We start from the raw sequence: 23,145 nt of genomic DNA, 5'->3' as shown, positions 1-23,145 counted from the left end.
ATGTTCAAGACCAAGGGTATTGGTCAATAGCGTCTTTTTCTATTATTTTGTCTTTATCAGGTTTTTTATGTGTCTGTGTTTGAGTTCTTTTTATTATTATTTGTTTTAATTAGTTATACATGACAGTAGAATGCACTTATATACTTTGATGTATCATACATAGATGGGATATAATTTCTCATTTTTCTGAGTGTACATATTGTAGAATCACATTGGTCATACAGTCACAAACATACATACAATAATAATGTCTGTTTAATTCTACTATTTTTCTTATCTCCACATCCCTCCTTATCAGGTTTTGAAGCAGGGTAATAGTGGCTTCATAAAATGTGTTTTTAAAAGTTCTATCCAGCAGATTGGGGACATAGCTCAGTTGGTAGAGGGCTTGCCTCACATGCACAAGGCCCTGGGTTCAATCCTCAGCACCACACACACACACAAAAAAAGTTCTGTCCAGGGGGGTGGGGTTGTGGCTCAGTGGTAGAGCGCTTGTCTAGCATGTGTGAGGCACTGGGTTTGATTCTTAGCACCACATGAAAAATAAATTAATTAAATAAAGGTATTGTGTTCATCTACAACTAAAAAAAAAAGTTCTATCCACAGGATGAGTTGTTGCTCAGTGTTAGAGCACTTGCCTAGCACTGGTAAGGCACTGGGTTTGATCCTTAGCACCACATAAAAATAAATAAAATAAAGGTTAAAAAAAGTCCTGTCCATTTCTATTTATGAAATAGTTTGAGGAGCATTAGTATTAATTATCCTTTAAAAGTCTGGGAAAATTCAGGAGTAAATCCATCCAGTCCTGGACTTTTCTTTGTTGGAGTACTTTTTATTACTCCTTCAGTCTCATTCCTTGTTATTGATCTGTTTAGGACTTTTATAACCTTTTGGTTCAATTTTGGTAGGTCATATCTGTCTAGAAATTTGTATATTTCTTATAGATTTTCCAACATGTTGAAATATAATTTTTCCAAATATTCTCTAATGATCTTGTGAATTTCAGTGGTATCTGTTGTAATATTCCCTTTTAGACTCTAATTTTATTTATTTAGGCCTTCTCTTTTTCTTTTAGTTTGTCTAAGGGTTTTTCAATCTTGTTTATCTTTTCAAAGAACCAACTCTTTGTTTCATTGATCCTTTGTGGTATTATTCTCCTCTTTATTTCATTTATTTCTGCTCTGATCTTTTTTTTAAGAGTGAACCATATATCAATTTATTGGCATCGTCAATTTATAAACAAGACAGTTTTTTCCATGAAGTGAGATGATTTTAATTTGCCATAGCATGTGCTCACACTTCTTCACCTTGAAAATATAGCATTTAAAGCTTTAGTCAGGGTTAATTATTCCTTTTTTACTTTCACAATTTTTGTGCTGCTGCCAGAAGTCTTCTCGGCATTTGCTTAGATTGAATTCTGCCTTCAGTGCCTCCCTCACTGCTTTTGCACAGATCTGAGAGTATCGGATGTAGCTGAGTCCAGCCTGTCACCAGTACGCCACCATGATGTCGCAAGAGGGGGATGCGTCGGGTTGAATCGCGAAAACTCACAGTAGCGGCTCAGCCCTGCGGCAGGAAGGTCGACTGCTCTGATCTTTATTAATTCTTCCTTCTACTATCTTAGGATAGATTTGGTCTTGTTTTTTAATACATCAATATGTAATCACTAGATTATTTATTTGAAATGCCTCTTTTTTTAATGTAGGTACCCATACTTATAAATTACCCTCTTAGTACTGCTTTCCCCATACTGTACAGGTTCTGGTATCTTGTGTTTCCATTTTCATTTGATGGTAGGAATTTTTAAATTTCCCCATCTCCAATTTATTCTTCATTATCTATTAAATTAGAGAATAAGTCAGAAAATTCTTTTTATAAAAGGGCAAACAATAAATATTCAATGATTTGTGAGTCATAGAGTCACTGTAGTAAACAATTCAATTCTGCCCTTGTACTACAAAAGTAATCAGAGCGCCAGCAGCAATGGCACATGCCTGTAATCCCAGCAGCTCTGGAGGCTGAGGTAGGAGGATCATGAGTTCAAAGCCAGCCTCAGCAAAAGCAAGGCACTAAGCAACTCAGTGAGACCCTGTCTTTAAATAAAATACAAAATAGGGCTGGAGATGTGGCTTAGTTGAGCACCCCTCAGTTCAAAAAACTTTTTTTTGAGTTCAAAGCCAACCTCAGCAAAAGCAAGGCACTAAGCAACTCAGTGAGACCCTGTCTTTAAATAAAATACAAAATAGGGCTGGAGATGTGGCTTAGTTGAGCACCCCTCAGTTCAATCCCCGGTATCCAAAAAAAAAAGTAATCGGAAAAAGGTGAAAAACTGACTTGGTAATTTTCCAATAAAACTTTATTTAAGGTTATTGAACTATGAATTTCATAGTTTTATATGCCACAAGATATAGCCTTTTGATTTTTTTTTCAATCATTGAAAATACAAAAACTGGGACTGGGGTTGTGACTCAGTGGTAGAGTGCTCTCCTAGCATGTGTGAGGCCCTGGGTTCGATCCTCAGCACCACATAAAAATAAATAAATAAAATAAAGATATTGTGCCCAACTACAACTAAAAAATAAATAAATATTTTTTTAAAAGAAAATAATACAAAAACTGGACTTCTGGTTTTCTGCCTAGCATTTAAGGACTTTAAAAGTTGTCACTTAGACTGGGGATGTGGCTCAAGCAGTAACGCGCGGTGCTGGGTTCAATCCTCAGCACCTCATACAAACAAAGATGTTGTGTCTGCCGAGAACTAAAAGTAAATGTTAAACAAACTGAAAAATCAAGAACTCTTCTTAGATCCCTCAGAGAAGTTAAGTTACTGGACAAAACACTGCTCCTAAAATTGGAAAGATGGGTTAATATAGAGAATCATAATTTTCCTGACCAGAAATCATATTAGCAACCTCTACAGGAACCATTAGCTGTGCCGGAAAGCCTAAACTGTAACTGACAAATTTGGAGAATCAATGTGGAGGAGTCTGAGAGTTAAAAATTTCATGGAAACCCAGTTATAAGGGAGCCCCTATTCTAGGAGCTCTATCAGTGATTACCATGAATATGGGAGAAAAATCCCCTCATGCTTCCAGCATGGGTGGAAACAAAGGAACAATTTTAAAATATGACAGAGAATTTTGTTTTTAAAAGGGCCTTCTCTTTGGAGAAAATATTTTACCAAAGCCCAATGTGCTGGCATATTTATCAGTGACTAATCAATCACAGTGAAAGAAAAACACCCCTGCCTGCTCTAGTCTTCATCATAAGAGAAGAATAATATACAACTCATCCATTCCAGCTATCTGATTTCACTGGTGGGGAAGAATTGATTATCGCTGATCAAGTTCACAGTCCAGTGGTAAAGCATCACTAAAATTCTAAGACCTAATCACAGAACTTCAGAATGCTTCTCTTCCCACTACTCCTCACCACCACATCACTAAATGCTTACTTTATGCTTTTTCCTTTCAGCCAGTATATCATGCCCACCTTTCAAAACAATCAAAAGCCATACTAAAAGAGGCAAGAAGGGGGCTGGGGTTGTGGCTCAGAGGTAAAGTGCTCCTCTAGCATACAAGAGGTACTGGGTTCGATCCTCAGCACCACATGAAAATAAAATAAAGATACTGTGTCCACCTATAACTAAAAAATAAATATTTATTTAAAATTTTTAAAAAGAGGCAAGAAGCACAGTCTGAAAGATTTGGACAAGCAGCAGAAGAAAAGTGAGATATTGTATAGATGTTGGATTTACCAGATGAGGAATTTTTAAAACTATGATTAACATGTAAAAGGCCCTAATAGGAAAGGCAGACAACATATGAAAGCATATAGGTAATTTAAGAAGATGTGAATCCTAGAAGAGAATGCTATCAATTAAATACACTGTAACAGAGATAAAGAATGCTCCTGAATACTTGTTATTATGCTAAACATAGAGAAGGAAAGAATCTACAAGCTCAAGAATATGACATTAGAATCTTGCAAATCTGAAAACAGAAAAAGAATTTTTAAAAGGAACATACTAAGAACAGTTAAACAACTACAAAAGATATAAACTTTGCCCAGTGGGAATACTACAAAAGTAAAAGAGAAAAAAAAACATGAAATATTTTAATTGAGAATTTTCCAAAATTAATGCCAGAATGTCAGACACTCTTGACCACATACAGGAGACTCAGAGAATACTAAGCAAGATAATAATAATAATTTTTAAAACTATCCCCCCCACCCCCGCCCGCAGCTGGGCTCCTCCTACCCTCCCCCTACTTACCTAGGCTTCAGTGACTTGGGCACGTGGAACCGGCTACCAAGTAGGCCACCACTCTCTAACATCAGCATGGCCTCTAGCTATCGGAGCTCCAGCAGAAGGAGAAGGTGGGTAAGCAAGGTGGTGTTGCTACCATGGCTCCTACAAAGCAGGCTGCCCACAAATCCACTGGTAGTAAAAGACCCAGGAAACATCTGGCTACAAAAGCCACTTACAAAGTGCGCCCTCTGCTGGATGGGTGAAGAAACCCCTTCGTTACAGGCCTGGTACTGACGTTACCAAAGGTCTACTGAACTTCTGATTGGCAAACTCCCTTTCCACCTCCTGGTGCAAGAAAGTGCCTAGGACTTCTTCAAAAGAGATCTGTGCTTCCAGAGCACAGCTATTGATGCTTTGCAGGAGGTAAGTGAGGCCTATCTGGTTAGCCTTCTTGAAGACACCAACCTGTGGGCTATCTATGCCAAAAGACATTCAACCAGCATGCCACATATATGGAAAAAGTGCTTAAGAATTCACTGTGATGGGGCTGGGGCTGTAGCTCATTGGTAGAGTGCCTGCATCGCACGTGTTGAGGCACTGGGTTTGATCCTCAGCACCACATAAAAATAAATAAAGATATTGTGTCCAACTATACCTAAAAAAATATTTTAAAAAAGAATTCACTATGATGGAAATGCTTCATTCTCGAAATTTTTTTCTGTTCTTCCTGGTATTGGTAGTTCTGAATGTTAGATATTTTTCCCATGGAGTCAAGGGTACCTAAGTAAATGATTGTGAGTGGGAAAATAGGGAACAGAAATCAGGCATTGGCTGTTTTTCCATTTTCATTTGTGTTTGACCTTAAATGTATATTACTAAATGAAAGAAATCAATCTGAAAAGGTTACATACTATAATAATTCCAACTATATGGCCAGACATGGTGGCACACATCTGTAATCTCAGCTACTCAGGAGCCTGAGGCAGGAGAATAGCAAGTTTGAGACTAACCTGAGACATTTAATGAGACCCTGTCTCAAAATAAAGGCTGGACATAGTGGGACACACCTGTAATCCCAGTGGATCCAGAGGCTGAGGCAGGAGGATCACAAATTCAAAGCCTCAGCAACTTAGAAATGCCCTCAGCAACTTAGTGAGACCCTGTCTCAAAAGATAAAAAGGGTTGGGGATGTAGCTCAGTGCTATAGTGTCTCTGTGCTCAATCTCTGGTACCAAAAACTAAAGAAATAAAAATAAAACAAAAAGGGCTGGGAGTATAACTCAGTGCCAGGGAATTTGCCTTGCACGTATGAGATCCTGAATTCAATCCCAAGTACTACAATACTACTACTACTACTAATTCCAACCGAATGACATTCTGGAAAAGGCAAAATTATAAAACTAGTAAAAAAAAAAATTAATGGTTGCCAAGGGTTAGGAGGGGAGAAGGATGAACAGGCAAAGTACACAAGACTTAGGGCAGCAAAATTATTCTACATGATACTATGATGGTAGATATGTGTCATACATTTGCCAAAACCCATAGAATGTACACCACCAAGAGTGAACTCTAATGTAAACTGTGGATTTGAGTGATAATGATGGGTCAATGTAGGTTCATTGAACCTAACAAAAGTACCACTATAGTGGGGGGGCTTTCATCAACTTTTTTGCCCATCCCAGTGCTTCCCAGCCCTTATGACAGGCATGTTCTTTTTCAGAACTAATCTAAATCTCTTGCAAAATTTCCCTTTTATCCCTCTTATATATTCAGTGAATATGGACATAACAGCTAGGTTATTATTTTCCAAGTACTAGGTCCTATTTGAACATTGTGTTTAGTATGGACAATGATTTACCATTTGTTTCTTACTGGAATTTTTACCTTGAGTCAGTTTTTAAACCCCATGGAGCCTCCATTATCACCTCCATCTTCCATCCCTGTAAAATAGGGCTGATAAACCATCTATACCCTTTGATTGTAGTGAGCCTGATGGGAGTTTGTATCAGTAAGTAACCAGCAGAGGTTCTGGCCTGGAATAAATGCTCTGTGGCCTGGACTTCTGGTTCTCTTCTCCAAGCAGATGGTCAGGACTTGTATTTATTTTTATTTTAGAAAATCAGCTTATTTTATTCTCTCAGACTCTTAAGATTCCCCTATCATGGCTAGAATGTTGGGTTTGCAATGTCTCCTCATTTTTCATCGGCCTCTCTGCTTTCATCCTCTCTCTTACTTCTGAAAAACCCCTTCTCCACATATCTATCCTAGATGGGATCTAGGCATTAGGCACTGGCCCCTTTTGCCTCCTCTTCATCAGAGGTAAGCTGTCCTTGCATATCCTAGAACCTATTTCTTCCTTATGTTATCTTTTGACCTTTATCTATTTCTGGACCTTCCTCATTTCTCTTATTCTCCTAATCTGGAACTGGGTAGCTGGCTCTAGGGGCATGGTGAGTTTACAGCCCCAGTCTTTCACCACTCCACTCTATAGTTACCTTAGCTACTCACATTTCCCCAATAAAAACCTTCACTCTTTCCTCAAATACACCTTTGTCCTGCTTTGACCAAAGTTTAGTGGTGCTCATTCTCCAAGGTGTCATTTTGCTGGAAGTGCAAAAGCCCATCGCAGTGATGAAGATGGACAGAAAATGCATGGCACTCCTGCCCTACCACAGACCCAAGCACCAACAACAGTAAGGGTCCAAGAATCTCAGGGAGGGAGGTGGGAATGTGTGAATAGAAGAGAGTAAGGTTCATAGCTAGAGTACAAAGCTTCAGTGGAGAGTCAACAGGTAGGGATGTCCAAACAGCTCTTGGTCTTCATGCCAAACACTGCACACTTCCATGCATGGATGTAGGCCAAGGGAGGCATGGTAGGTCTGTGCCCTGTGCAGTCCCAGCCATTGTGTGAATGAAAATAATAATGGCTCTTTATTGGACACAGTCCTGGTGCATTAAATCCTCTCACAGTATGATTTCTATCATCTGTTCCATTATTCATGTTGGAAACTGAGGCTGAAAGAAGTAGAGTGCCTTGTAGAAACCTGCAGTTAATTATGCATCAGTTTAAATTCCAGTTACTCAGATCACCTACTAATGAGTGCTTATTAAGTTCCTGCCTACTCTCAGCTTCAGTGGCACATCAGTAAAAAGGGACTTACGTTCTGCATTCCTCATCTCCCTCCCAGTAATAGGAGGGCCCAATGATTGACAATTAGAACCAAGTTCTCTAATACAAAGAGACCCCTTCTCCTTTCCCTATACCCTAATAGAGGCCTCAACGAGACCTGCATATGGGACAGGGAAGTAGGGTAGCAGGTTAAAGAGGGGTGTTATAAGATGAAAAGTAGCCCTGGGCTACTCTGGCAGCACTGAGAGAATAGAACAGGTTTAGGAACTATCAGGCAGTGAGATTCTCCCAAGCATTAAGTCTGGTAAAGAAAAAGTTCACCCAATCTCCATAGTCCATCACTGCATTGTTTACAAAGAAATTTCACCTTCATTATTCCTCAGATATTACAAATAGCCTGATCAGTGAGGGTCAGCTCAGAGTTTGAGGCCCCATTTGACCCCTGCCTCTCTAAGAAGAACACTCCCTAGTGCTACTAAGATTGCAACAGTAAATCTGCCTCTCTGGTTAATCTTCAGGTTAAGAAAGAAATCAAAAGTTCCAGTCAAATAAAATAGACTTCCAACACACACACACACACACACACACACACACAGAGACAGAGTTGGGGCTGCAATCCTGAAGCCAAATTCTGCCAAGCACTGGGCAATGTTCTTATCGGTTTCTCAGACATCCTTGAAGTGAAATGATGGTTTCCAATCTATAATCCAAGGTCATTTATTGATTCAGTATTTAAAAATTCCTAAGACCCTACCATATACATAAGGACACTCTACTCCCCTGAGCTCAAACATACCTCTCCAATCCCCTTCGAGGTGCTCAAATACAAAAAGATTCAAATAAAACCTCAAATAACTCTAAGGCAAACCAAATAGTGTCAGTCATTTGGGGAGGGGAGTTGATAATGGGATTCAGACATGAGGAAGAGTGCTTTCTGAGAGGAGGGTTACCACATGGAGCTTTTTGGAGCAGAGAGTTTTTCAACTGAGCCTTAAAGAATAGGGAGATTTTGAACAATTTTTCTCTCCACAAAATGAAGATGATGAAGAGAAACAGTCTAGGCAGAGGGAATTGCATACACAGAAACACATTCTTTTACCGAAAAGAGTGCTGATGTGGTAGTCAACAGACCTAATTTGAATCACAATTCTGTCATTCACTTTCTTAAAAATTAACTTTCTGGAGCAGAGTTGTGGCTCAGTGGTAGAGCACTTGCCTAGAGTGTGTGAGGCACTGAGTTTGATCCCCAGCACCACATAAAAATAAATAAAATAAAGGTATTGTTTCCATCTACAACTAAAAAAAATATTTTTAAAAATTACCTTCCCCAAGAAGAAGGGGCTGGCCTTCGAGTGACAGCAACGGAAGATGGCAGCCACCATGGGCTCAGGAGTAAAAGTCTCTCACAATTTTCGACTGTTGGAATAACTCAAAGAAGGCCAGAAAGGAGTAGGAGATGGCACAGTTAGCTGGGGTCTAGAAGATGACGAAGACATGACACTTACGAGATGGACAGGGATGATAATTGGGCCTCCGAGAACAATTTATGAAAACCGAATATACAGCCTTAAAATAGAATGTGGATCTAAATACCCAGAAGCACCCCCTTTTGTAAGATTTGTAACAAAAAATTAATATGAATGGAGTTAATAGTTCTAATGGAGTGGTAGACCCAAGAGCCATATCAGTGCTAGCAAACTGGCAGAATTCATATAGCACCAAAGTTGTTCTGCAAGAGCTGCGGCACTTAATGATGTCTAAAGAAAATATGAAACTTCCTCAGCCTCTGGAAGGACAGTGTTACATCAATTAATCAAAAAGAAAAACCACAAGCCCTCCCCACATTTGATTTAAGCAGTCTTCATTTTCCACCTTAGTAAATTTTCAAGATACATCTTGTAGACCTCAAAGTCTACAGGAAAGGAAGCTTCCAATCGAAGGCAATTTGTCTTAAGATACTGTAAATAATACTAATATTTTTTTCCATTTGAAATATATAAGTTGTGCTAAAACAAATCATCCTGTCAAGTGTAACCACTGTCCATGTAGTTGAACTTCTGGAATCAAGAGAATCTATTTAAATTGATTCCCATCATGGAGCACATCTAACTCAACTGTGAAAAGACACAGTCACACAATCACCTTGCTGCTGATTATTCGGCCTGGGGGCTCTGCCTTCTCCCCTCCCTGCCCTGCCAGCCCTGGGACAGCCCTGGAACAGCCCTCCAGGGAGAGGCTTGCTAGAGTAGAGCAAAGGTTTCAGGTCACACCCTGGGGACTATTGCTGGGTGTGGGGTGCTTTGCCTGCACTCTGGTTACTTTCTTAAGTCTTAAATGATGCCCCCTTCCAAGCCATCGTCCTGCCCCACTCTCCTCCACTCGCGTCCTTGGCCGAAGCATAGATTGTAATTCTCAGCCCCCTTTGAAATTGGCCTTTGCGATGAATTCAGGGTTTTCCCCCTCCCCCACCTTGATGGAGGGGTGCTGCTTTTTCCCTCCTCCTCAACTCCCTTGTCCACCTTCACCACCCGGCACTCTCCACCTCCCTCCCTGCTTGGCCAGAGCCATCAGGTCAGGTTGGAATTTCTGACCACCTCCTCCACATTTGGAACCACGTTTGATCACTTTCCATCAGCCTGTGAAATGAGTTTTGGGTCCTGGATCCTGCCACTCTGCTGTCACCCTCAGCCGATGTTTCTTTGGCCCAGGTCTTTGTAAGGTGGACAGGGCAGTCCCCAGGATGACATAGACCTGCCAGCCCTCAGAGTCCCTCTGTTTAGACCTGCAGGAGGCCTCCTGGAGACGCCTGTGAGCACACAGGGCCCCTCTGGATTGTTCCCTTTCCTGTAATGACGTGGCTTTCAGACCGTGAAGAAGGATGAACAGGGCTCCCTGTGGGGCTCGCCTGCCATCCCCACAGCCGAGTGTGGAATCTGACAACTGGAACCAGAGAAACCTGGACCCAGCACAGATACTGGTTTTGGTGCTGCTGCCTCCCAGGTGCTCAGCAGGGACTGAGGAGGAGCACAACAGATCCCAGCATTGGCAGGGCCTGGCCTCCTGGCACTTTGCTGCATCTCCCACTTCCTGTTCAGGACCACTATGCTGAGATCTGGATGCAAACAAAATAAAGGCAATTCATGGTGTTCCGAAGGGTTTATTTTTTTCTTACTATTTTGTGTAAAAACATCTTTTGAAATAGCAACTATCAAGTCTCAAAAGCAATGGATATTCCCATTAATCTATTTCTGGGGGAAATCTTAGTTCTAAGGATTTAACATCCTGTAAGTAAAGTTTAACATAACAGTATTCCATAAACAGCCTTTTTCTTGTCAGACCATTGCCTGATTTAATATAATAAAAAGAGTGCATTAATATTTCAAAAAAATTACCTTCCCCCTCAAGCCCTTAGTCTCCTCATGTATAAAATGATAACATCAATTTAGCTAACTTCTAAATATCTTCTATGTGCTTCTATCCTGACATATATTGTCGAATATCAGGCAGTGTAATTTGCCTCAGGATACAACAAGTGAAAGAGTAATTGGTCTACATTATGAAAATTCTTGATTAACATGTCCAGGAGCTAAGAAAAAAAAAAGCCAAGTCCTGGGACTAACTCTTGACATGTAGCCTCATACCAATTTTAATGATCTTAAGATCATGCACTTTGCAGTCAGAGTAGCCTAGATTTGGAACCTAGCTTTATCACACACCAGCTGTGTGTACTTAATTTAAATAGTCATGCCACCTCTTTGAGCTCAGTCTCTTCATCTCTAAAATGGGAATGATAACAACACACGGGGCTGTTGTGAAGACTAAATAATAAATGAGATTGTGTGTAAAACATACCTATGTGCATGTTATTTCCTGCCCCTTGGTTTCTTCTCCCTAGCACAAGGTTTTAATAAGCCATTGATGACCGATTGTTTTCCTTCTCTTGAAGTTCTTGTAGACCACCACATTTAGAATTGTAACACCTCTCCAGTATTCCTTATATTTTCCTTCCTTTTTCTTCATAGCATTTATTACTGAGATACCATAGTTTAATTACTTATATATATCTCTCCCCACTCAAATATAAGTTTAATAAGGTCAGAAGCTTTTCCTGTTCACACTGATGTCTCCATACACAGAACAGCACCTAGTACTCAATCAACATTTGTTGAGTGAATTAATGAATGTAGTAATCTCATACTGTGTGCCAAGTACTAAGTTAAACAATATATGCATCATCTCAGTAAATCCTGCTTTGTAATATAGATACTATTAGGATTTTTATTTTAAACAGTAGGAGTCAGTGAAACTCAGAGAAGTCATGTGACTTTCCAAAAGCCAGAAAGGGAATAGCTAAGTGGGAGTGCTGGCTTGGGTTGGACATTGTGGGGCAGCATATTCTCTATTAAGAAGCAGCCTGGATTAAAGGTTATGATGGTCTTGCCTCAGAGGATGAAGAGGAGGAACACAGAAGGTTACCTGGTTTCCTGAGGCAAGATCTTGTTCATTGGCATCTTCTGGCAAGCCCACATAATTTTCCACAATTGCAGATTTACAAATGAAATCTCAAGTTTGCTGCAGCTGCAATGGATTTTAGAATGCAAGAGTTCTGTTCCCTTGGGGCACCAGTTTTGAGACAGGAGCCATACCTGGCTTTGAGGAATATCTCATACTAATGGGTGGAAACAGAACAACCCACTATTCACATGGTTCTTCTGTCTCTTTCTCCTTCCCTTTTACATAACCTATGCTCTTCATCATGCCTTCATTTGTGCATATTTGCTAAGCATCCAATTAATCCAGCCTACTATACTCTGGAATGCAACTTTAGGAATGAATGTGGAGCAGGACTTTTTGTATGTTGTTCTTTGCTATATCCTCAGTGCCTGCGATAGTTTTCAGCACACAGTATGTGCTTAATATAAGCTTGTAAAACTAATATCTGCCTTTGGAAACAAAGCTCTTGTCCTAGAAGAAAAAGGAAAAGTCCTTTTCAGTGACATTGTGGTCCAGTACAATGTCGAAAATCCCTACCAGGGAGTGCAGGCAGAATGGAGACTGTGGATGCTGGCTGGGCTGGGGAAGATCGTGGAAGGGACGCCTCCCTGTGAGGGCTGAATACCAGAGAGCAGGATTTTGCCCTACTTCTGCACGTCTCTGTCTCACGTTGGAGGAAGCCGGTCAGAAACCGCTGGAGGAGCTCCTGCCTCCAAAAGCACAAAACTGATGCTACCCGGACCAGATGGACAGAATCAAAAAAGATGAGACAGAAAGGCCCTGGGAGCTTGGGGGAGCGAGCATTAGAGTGAACAAGTTCCTGTGAAAGTGAAATGGCCCTTCATTTGAATGCAAATGCTATGTAAAAGCCTGAAGCCCCTTGACGTCAGCCCAGCCATTGGTGGCCCAACTATACCCCGGCTACCAGTCACCTGGAAACCTTCTAGGCAGGAATCGGGATGGAGTAGTCTAAGGGGCGCAGAAGAGTTTGCGGCACAGCTACTGACTAATTCTCTGTTGCTTCTCAAAGTCCAGCTGGGGCCTTACAGGGACCTCGGGATGGCTTAGGGAGCTTCTTTCTTCTACCCAAGCCACCATGTATGGAAGCTGCCTTTTGGAGAAAGAAGCGGGCATGTATCCGGGCACTATCAGAAGCCCGGGAGGAGGCAGCACTGCGGGGGTGGGCAGCACTGGGAGCGGTGGAAGTCCGCTGCCAGCCTCCAACTTCGCTGCTGCCCCAGCTTACCCGCACTATATGGGGTATCCTCATATGACCAACATGGATCCTCATGGGCCATCACTGGGGACATGGAGTTCACCCTACAGTCCCCCGCGGGAAGACTGGAGCGCGTACCCGGGGCCGTCCAGTACAATGGGCACAGTGCCCATGAACGACATGACCTCGAGCCCTGCTGCTTTTGGCTCGCCCGACTACAGCAGCCTGGGCCCCGCCGGCGGTGGAAGCAGCGGCGGTGGCCTGCCAGCCTCGGCCAGCGGGTCACTGGTCCCCATTGACTCCGGCATCGCCGACGCCAGTTCCTCCAGCAGGAGCCGCCACAGCCCCTATGCATGGATGCGCAAAACTGTGCAGGTGACCGGTGAGTAATCGATTCGAATGTCCGCACACTTTCCTTTCTTAGCTTCTTCTCTTGGTTGGCCCGCCTTCCTACTTCTCAGGCCTCTCCCGGGAGAGTTTAGCTAGGCGACTCCTGCGTGACTGGCTGGTCCATTAGGTACCTTTCAATGCGCGCCCTTGGGTTCAAATCTTGCTGAATGTGAAGCGTGGAACTAAACCTACCCTATGGGTGTTTTTTTGCCATACCCCGATCGCTCAATAGGGTGAGCGCGTGCACATTGGGCATCTTGAGCCACAAAGATCAGGATCCAACCCTGTAGTTGCCCAGATGGGAAAACAGATGCACGGAAAGTCTCAACGAGTGAACGAGGTCACAGGACAGTAGTGGTGTCCGAATGTTCAGGCACTGAGGCTTGCCGGTTCCATTTCCACACCTTTTCCCATACAAGCAGGCTGGCTCCCCTCAAAATTTAATGATACTCAACTTAGGTTCACGGTGCTTGCCTGGCAATGAACCTTCCTGTCTGGCTATGAAGGCTCAGACGGAAAAGCAGCCTCATTACCCAGGCCTCTCAAGGAAGCTTCCTTTCCCAAAATTGGCAGAGGTGAGTTGTTCTCAAACCTATTGCCTTCTTCCAACATCCTTTCCCTCTTTTGAAGCGTTGAGGCAGATGAGAAGGCCACAGCACTGAGCTAGCATATAAAACGCAACACAACCCTCACGCCTGCCAGGTGCGCACGACTATCAGCCCCAGTATTAAGTGGCTAAAGCCCTCATCACTATTCAGGCAGGCATCCAGGCAACGCCGGGACTGAATGCAAATCTGTGACAGTGACAATGCGTGGGAAGGCACAACATCCCAGCAAGTCAGTGGGCGATTCCAGGGAGCTGAGGGCGGGGAAGTGAGTGTTCTGCTTTAATCTCAGATGGTGAGAGGGGGAAGATGTTTGTTTTCAGCTGTGGTTGTTCTTTTATCACATCCTTATTATTCCAACCCTTGTTCCCTGTCATTAGAGAAAATTAGTAAAATTTGACTCTGTCACTTTCATCCCCCTGGGGAGGAAATAACTTTTCAATAACATTTGTCCACAATGATTATGCTCCTTTTTGCAGTTCTGTATTTTCGCTCTCTTCCAAAAAAGCAAAGGTGGGAGGATGGGAAGGAACCAACTTCGACATTTGGAGGACTTTTAACCAAGAGGATCAGGGTAGTAATCACAAATTAAAAGTAAAGTTTAAATGCTTGGGTTTAAAGCTTTTTGGGGGGTAAATCTGCAAATTTTTAATAAAATACAGGTGGGTCAGATGGCTAAGTAGGATAGAAAATGAGATTAGGGTGGAGCACTCCCAGGGCTGTTATTATTACATCTAATCTCAAGAGTTGTAATTAACATCCATTCACTAAAACCTAACAATCAGCAAAAGATACCAAAACAAAAAAAAAAAAAAAAAGCCAGGAAAGTAGCTGCTTGCAGTTTAGAATATGTTTTGAAATGCTTTAGAGGAGGAGCATCATTGGCATGTTGTTTGAAATAGAGAACAATGGAAAAAAAAGATAAGAAAATTGCCTAGAGCCATGAATTTTCTATTTAGGAGGGAAATATGACAAGTTTCTCTGCTTAAAAGTCTTCCATGTGCGTTTGTTTTTGTGAGCTGAAGCTTCTTTCTTGGGTATTTCTGGTGCCAGGAAAAGGGGCCTCCTTAGTCTGTGCATTTTCATTATTCAATAAACACACAAACCTGACTTTACAAGATTTTCTCTCCAATTTCTGTGAGAGTTTTAAAATTGAATGACGTTGGAACCCCTCTGACTCTTGGCAACCTGTTCTATAGATAAAGCTCTATTAAATTCATCCTTCGTTTCATTTTAATGTCTTATAAGTGAAAACTACCCCTTTGTCTTACAGCCCATGGTGCATATTCAGCAATAATTTAAGAGTATGATGAAAATATGGATTCTTTCCACCCAGAAAATGCACAAAAACACACCAGCACACACACACACACACACACACACACACACACACACACAGAGTTGTTTCACATAATTTCTAGAAATTCACAGGACCACTGAGCCCCTGCCATGGACATCAGGTTATAATTTCCACCAAAAAATTAAGCTTATTACCTCTTTGGGCCACTCTGGACCAAAATGCACCCATTTATGATATGCTGAGCACATGGTGGGTGTTAGAATATTTGTTAAATGAATGGATGAGTCAGATCCTCCTAAATTTTCCAATTCATTCTGTGGGATTGTGGGATAACATATGGTTTGTGGCTGAGAGGAAAATAAATAAACTACAAAATGGAAGTAACCCCACCCTGAATTCATGTAATCAAATGAAAGTTCTTTTAATTACTGAAGTATGTTTTAAATAGAATTACATTAAAGAAAGAAAAATATACATATTAGGAACATTATAGCATTTGATTTTCTAATGAGAGCAAAGGGACTGACAGAGTAAATTGTTGTCCCCTAGGTGATGTGATTTAAAAGTAAGATATTTTTATGTCTACATAGTTCTTTAAGTAGTCTACTCCAATATACATCTCAGTTTGAAGAATATATGAAAAGAATTTGACAGAAAAGTATGGGAAGTTAAGGATTTTCATGCATTTTCATATTTTAAACACTGTCAGTGCAATAGAGCAAGGAATTATTTTTTCATTCTTCTCTTTTATTCAGAGTTGTGGTCCTAATTGGCAAGGTGATAACCTAACTGGGGCTGGAGAGAGGCTTTCTTGGTAGGGGTGGGAAAGAGAGAAAGGAGAAACTAATTTTGACTGATTCTGATTAAGCCACTCAACAAACACTGAGGAAGTTATGCTTAAAAGATTTTATTCAGTTAGGACACTTCATAAACTAAATTGCTTTGTACTTCTTGAGGCTTATTGTTATCTTTGCTGATTTTGCTTATTTCCTTGGACAACTTTTAAAAATGAATTTGGATGCAATTTTATCTAAAGGCAGTGAAGAATTGCCATTAGCTGAAAAGTCATCATGGCGGGGTCAATTACAAAGAACTCCCTGCCAAAGAAAATTGCTTTTCATCATCTTTATCCCCACTGCCATCATCATCATCATCACCCCTAGGTTTGTAGAGTGCTTTTATGCCTAACAGCACTTTCATAGCCAATCTCTCAAATAAGAACCATTTTAACTTCGTTTAGGGTGATAATGAGTCATCATATATGATGACATTTGCTTGCAAATTCTGTGGATGATAGGAAGGATTCCATCCATCTTGAGCTATAGAGGTTTGTCAGAGTCTTTGGGGAAGAAGCAATGAAATCCTCACCACAGAGGGATGGAAGTAGCTCTTTCATAAATCTTAAACTTGTGTTCCTTTGCTGAATTAATTCACAGTAGCAGCTGAGAAAGGAGTCCCACACCCTTAGAAATGCCATTCTCTCTGGAAGAAGAGAATAGCTTGAACAATAAAAGAAAGTACTCTTAGTGCTTTGTTGGTGTGTTGGGTTTGGGAATATAGACATAATGCTCTACCAGAAAGTGTCTAAATCTCCTTCAATCATTTAAGGGAAAGAGGCAATGGGAAAGAGGCAGTTTGGGGAAGGAGACACAAGAAGTGCACCAGGATATTTGAATTTATATCTCTTTGTAAACTGTGCAGTTAGTATATTCCCCTGAGCTATATCATTGTGGGGGTTTGGGTCTTATCTGTCAGATTGGGGCTACAGACCCTTTTTAACACTTTGTTTAGCTTTGATATGCATCCAGGCTCTTCCTCATCCCTCCTTTCTTCAGGGGTTATATTGCCGGAAAGGGTGAGGATTTTCATGGCAAATAAAGAGGCCTGGTCTTGACTTTATTGTCCTCAGAAGAAGCTTCAAGAGGGGAATTTATGACCAATGGGGGTGGGGAAGGACAGCAATCTTTCCAGAGTTCTTGAAGTCTGGTTATATTTACTGATTATCAAAGAGCAGAAAACAGACACATACAAGTTGAATTTTAACCTCTGTGCCTCAAGTTAGAATTTAAACACTCAGCAACTTTGGGATTATGAAGGACTTTAGGAAATATCTCCTCAAAGGTATATTTTGATTCCAAGATTCAAGGTTCTGAAAATAAATTAAACCTCAGGTTCTCACTTTGTGTTCTAAATATATCTTTGTCTTTGAAACACCAAAGCCAGACCCCTGATTTCCTAGGTTTCTGTTTGGATTCAGAAAACAACTCAAAATTGGGCCTCTTAAAGGTTAACTGACTAGTACTCATCATTTTCCATTTTCAAGGGGGGAAATTTTGTTCAATTCTTCAGTCCATGTATTCAGCCATTTAGTTTAATCCTAAACATAGATTTCTTGACTAGAATTTGTTTCTACATTCACGTTTTTTTTTCTTTGCTGGAGATGAAAGGGTGTCTGACATTTGTTTAGGGCTTGTAAATTCCAAACCAATTGGTTGGTGTTCCTGAATGTAAAGAGGGTTAGGGATGGGATCTGATGCTATGTAGCTCCTTTGTTAGGCTTGTGCTTCATCTTAACACCTCAATAGAGTTTAGGGAACCACTTTAAAGAAGTCTTTGTCCTACAGATGCCCCCCAAAACCTCACATCAAAAACAACCAGGGAAGATCAGAAGGAGTTTCTAAAAGCCACAGAGAAATAGAGGAAAGTACAGGAGGAGGTTAGAGAAACTGAAAAGAAAGGGAAACTTCCTAATCACCTTTGGAAAATTTGAAAGGAGGAATAAAGCTCTATTTGAAGGAGGGCATGAGAAATTAGTTAAATGTTGTAACACTAAGCAAATGTTTGGATATCCTTGAAAAGGACATGAAATACTCACTTTTTCTGCTTAAGTCAATACCTCCTCTTTCCCCATTCACTATCCACTTGGGAATAAAAACTAGCTTAAGACTCCCTTGGGGAGGGAACTATTTTTTTTTCTAATAGGCAGTAGAAGCTGTGTGGAAACAGAATTTACTTAGTGAAAATAAATGTTCCTTTAAAATTACTATCCAAATCAAATTCTGTCTAGGTAGTATATGTAACTATAATGTCAGGATCCCAGAACAGTTTGCCATACTTGGGCCATTCTTATACTTCCCAGCATGTTTAAACTGGGAATAACATTTATCACACTAAACTGGGATTAAAAAGTATGTGCTCAGGTCCCTACTCTTAAACTCACTAGCACATATTCACTTACTTACCTCAGATTTCTTATCTGTACAAAAGGAATAAGACAGGTTCTACATAATTCAAGAGGGTAGGTAAGAAGCTTAATAGGAGGGCTGGGGTTGTGGTTCAGCGGTAGAGCACTCACTTAGCACATGCAAGGCCCTGGGTTTGATCCTCAGCACTACATAAAAATAAATAAATAAAGGTATTGTGTCCAACTACAACTAAAAAATATTTTTTAAAAAGAAGCTTAATAGGAAACAGTGTGAAAGGACTGCATAAAGGGTAATGAATAATGGGTGTTACTGTTTTGGCCAATACAATTCCCATATGTGAGTGGAAAGGGAATGAAAATCATGGATTAAGTGCAAATCATGGGTTAAGTGTATCTTTAAATGCTTTACTGTAACAATAGGTCAATGGTAGAATGATTGTGATTTCACTGATCATTTTAGGAGAAACATTAGGGGGATATTGGATATGTATATATCTTCAGACACCCACATAAACAGAAAGACATGTCTATATCTACATCTAGACAGATTCATATAGATGGGCATACAGGTATTGATATCATAGTCACAAATGGGAATGTACTTAATGGAGAAATGGACGTAAGACTTATTGGTTTGAAAATATACGTGTTTTATAATCTTAAAATAACTGATAAGGGTGCAAAGAGTAGCTGTGATTCCTTCAACCAAAATAATCTCCAAATAAGCAGGATAATATTAAAATCTGGAAAAGATCAGTGGAGTAGAAGAAGGAGATTGAGAGTGAGGAAGGAGTGATGGAAAAAGGGAGGAAATGTGGAATGACTTTAACAAAATTACATTATGTGCATATAGAAATATGCCATAGGGAATTTAACCTTTATGTATATGTAGAAAGCACCAATCAAAAATAAATAAATAAATAGATGAGCAAAAGGAAGATCAGTAGAGTAGAGAAAGGAGAATAGGGTAAGGGATGAATGGAAGGAAAGAGGAATATTGGAACTGAAATGCAATAAATCAAATTCCATGCATATCTGATTTTGTCAGAAAGAACACAATTGCTATGTGTAACTATGATGATCTAATAAACAAATATAAAGTGCAATGCTTTCTCCACCAACAGGGAAAACCAGGACAAAAGAAAAGTATCGTGTGGTTTATACAGATCATCAAAGGCTGGAGTTGGAAAAGGAATTCCACTGCAATAGATACATCACCATCCGGAGAAAGTCAGAACTGGCAGTTAACCTGGGCCTTTCTGAGAGACAGGTATCCAAAAGGACATCCAACGTGTCCCATAGAGTCATTTCAATAGGCTGAGATTTGGGGAATGTCTGTAAACTGGGTTGAAAGCAAAATGGAGGACCAAGACATTCTGTAAGTTCTCCTAAAGGCCATATTCATCCTATTGGACCTCCTCTTTTAGTCTCATTGGGCATTGTGTTCATTAACTAATGAATGTGATGGACACTGTGTGGGCATGGAAATAAGGGATGGGGTCATAGGAGGTAGAGAGGGATTACAACTTCAGTAGAATTCATCAATCAAGTCAAAACCTTGATCTGGTTCCTCACCAGTATGTGAAGTGGAGATTTGGCAACAGTGGCAGTTATATGGTTCCTATCAGTCAAACTACAAGAGTAACTGAACGCCAATGCTGCTACCTGTACCATGTTTTTCTGTTTTTTAGGATGGTAAATTTAATCTTCTATGGTCTACATAATCCTATGAGACTTGCCTCAAATTTAGTTTACTATGGGTACTACAGGAAGATTAAATTATAGCAAGGATCAACAGTTTTCATTTGTTCAGACTTTGAAATATAAAACTACCTGATAATTTTTTGTTTAAGTCTAGGAGTAATCCTGGAGTCACAGAATTCTAGAATTATCAATTCCATTCCTTATCACATGCAGCCTGCATTTCAACTGCATATAGGCACATTAACATCATTCTGGTCTTCATCTCCAACAAAAAAATATGTGGTATTTCATGATCCTTATTTACATGGTTTTGTTTCATTAACCTTTTCACTTTTGCTATTTCAATCCCTCCCTCTTATTGACAGACCTCAGCATCTGTCACTCTATTATTATTTATTTCTACTAGTACAGCAGAGGAAGTAGATGAGGTAGGATATAAAAAGCACTGCATTCAATCAGTAGCCCTATAATTGATCTGCTTCATTTCATGCAAGGCACTTGCCCTCTCTCATCCTCAGCTTTTTTAAAAAAAAATTGTTGAATGGACATACTTTACAAGTCATTGTGAGACTCAAATGAAGTGATGTGCATGAGAGGGTTTTATAAATGCTAAAGACCATGTAAAGTATCAGCAATCACTATATTAATTGCATAAAGTATGTTGCAAAGTTAAATATAAATCATCTTGTGTTTCAGGTGAAAATCTGGTTTCAGAATCGCAGAGCCAAGGAGAGAAAAATGATCAAAAAGAAAATCTCCCAGTTTGAGAACAGTGGAGGCTCAGTGCAAAGTGACTCTGGCTCCATCAGCCCTGGGGAACTGCCTAACACTTTTTTCACTACCCCATCTGCAGTCCGTGGATTTCAGCCTATTGAGATACAGCAGATCATAGTTTCTGAATGAAAGAAAGGCAAAAAGAAATGGAAAGTGTCCTTTCTTTATCAGTGTCTGTTTGGTCTATAAGATGTCAGCAGGGTAGTTGAGACAGGTGTAATTCCTTATAAGGCAGTATTCTGAACAAATGGACACACAATGGGTTAGAGATTATTCAGAGGACTTTTAGAAACTATCACCAGAAAACTCCTCTTATGTGTTGTGCTATTTGTCAAGTTACTCAGGAAGCTTAGTGGTAAGCTATATAATCAAAAAGTTAGAATTATAAGCCCTTGCAACTCTGTTCAAAATTTCAGAAACTTGCTTATGAACAGAATATATAATACAGATCTGCCAGGAGGCACATTTTTTTATTTTGTATTGTGTTTGTTATTTGATACTGAGTGTGTTCTTTTATGCTATTTTTAGGGGGTGGGAAGATAGTAAGCAGAAATTTATCTATCCTTAGATACGTTTTTAAATGTATAATTCAGAAGCTAACAGAGTTGTCATAACCGTAACAAGATAACTGTTTCAAAACTTGTCAAGAGGTGACTCTGAATCCATCGTCACTAGCTAATAAAAATAGCAAATAAAAAAGACCATTTAGTCCCTCAATTATGCTTGTTTGGCATCAGTTACCTTATTTCAGAACTTCCAAATTGTAACGACAACTTCAAATCTCATTAAAACAATGAAATCAGACTAAAACAATATAGGCCAGCTTGGCTGAGTCATTAGCAAGGCAGATCTCCAACACACAGAATAAACCCTCCTGCCCTCCTGTCTTTCTACTCCCATTACTGTCATAGTACAGTGCCAGATTTCCATAAGCACAAGGAAGTGAACTGGTCTGTATCCCCTCCCTGCCATCATCTTTCAATCTGTTCAGTTTTACCCACATCATGTCATATCTACACAGTGTAATTCATGGAGCTGAGTTTACAGGATACAAACATACCATTAAGATAAGAGATGGAGCTTCAGTGAGCAGGGTTGCCTAGAGTGTTTAGTATGGGTCTAGTGTACTGTTTGCATATCAAAGTGGTCAAAGAATAGGCTCTGAATCATGCTAAATTAAGATGGTTTAAAGGAAACATTGATTAAAGTAAAAGAAGCAATCAGATCACAACTTTCCTGTCCCTTTCAAGAAGCATCTTCATAGTTCTAAAGAAAATTAGAATTTTTGAGGACAACTACCAATCTTGGTTTGAAAGTAAGAAATTTATCTTCCCTCTTCCCTCTCCTTGTGAGAAATCTCAAAAACAGGCTTCACCTTCCATGGCTATTCTTTTTTTTTTTTTTTTTTAAAGAAAGAGTGAGAGAGAGGAGAGAGAGGGAGAGAGAATTTTAATATTTTTTTTTTTTTTTAGTATTTGGCAGACACAACATCTTTGTCTGTATGTGGTGCTGAGGATCGAATCCAGGCCGCACGCATGCCAGGCGAGCGCGCTACCTCTTGAGCCATATCCCCAGCCCAAAACTTTAATCCTTATTTTTTAGTTTCCAGCGGACACAACATCTTGGTTTGTAGGTGGTGCTGAGGATCGAACCCGGGCCGCACTCATGCCAGGCGAGCGTGCTACCACTTGAGCCATATTGCCAGGCCGTGGCTATTCTTGAGGGTACATCATTTGGTCCTGAAAATTGAGGGGGAGGGGTGGGATACTGGGGATTGAACTCAGGGACACTCAACCACTGAGCCACATCCACAGCCCTATTTTATATTTTATTCAGAGACAGGGTCTCACTCAGTTGCTTAGCACCTTGCTGTTGCTGAGACTGGCTTTGAACCCACAATCCTCTTGTCTCAGCTCCCAAGCCACTGGGATTACAAGGTATGCACCACCACACCCAGCTAGTCCTGAAATTTTTTAAAGGAAGAATATTTCACCTTTGACCTGACCTTTTGGAATTATATTCTTTACAACACATTTATGAGAAAGGTATCAATTGTCCTATTTTACTGATAAGAA

General features: G+C 40.3%; 1 protein-coding gene and 2 pseudogenes across 1 annotated transcript; 2 read left to right on the top strand and 1 right to left on the bottom strand.

Moving 5' to 3' along the window:
• Positions 1 to 1,340: 1,340 nt before the first annotated feature.
• Positions 1,341 to 1,505, bottom strand: LOC143639453 (ATP synthase F(1) complex subunit epsilon, mitochondrial pseudogene; annotated as a pseudogene).
• A 7,245-nt stretch (positions 1,506 to 8,750) lies between these two features.
• On the top strand, positions 8,751 to 9,195 carry LOC143639120 (ubiquitin-conjugating enzyme E2 variant 1 pseudogene; annotated as a pseudogene).
• A 3,777-nt stretch (positions 9,196 to 12,972) lies between these two features.
• Cdx4 (caudal type homeobox 4) lies at positions 12,973 to 21,199 on the top strand. Its single transcript, XM_077107280.1, has 3 exons — positions 12,973 to 13,474; positions 19,717 to 19,862; positions 20,993 to 21,199. The coding sequence occupies exons 1-3, from the start codon at positions 12,973 to 12,975 to the stop codon at positions 21,197 to 21,199; spliced, it is 855 nt and encodes a 284-aa protein (XP_076963395.1).
• Positions 21,200 to 23,145: the final 1,946 nt, after the last annotated feature.

Source organism: Callospermophilus lateralis, chromosome X (genome assembly GCF_048772815.1).
Source record: "Callospermophilus lateralis isolate mCalLat2 chromosome X, mCalLat2.hap1, whole genome shotgun sequence".
NCBI lineage: Eukaryota > Metazoa > Chordata > Mammalia > Rodentia > Sciuridae > Callospermophilus > Callospermophilus lateralis.
Note: the sequence above shows the minus strand (reverse complement) of the source record. Positions and strands in the feature narration are given on the sequence as shown.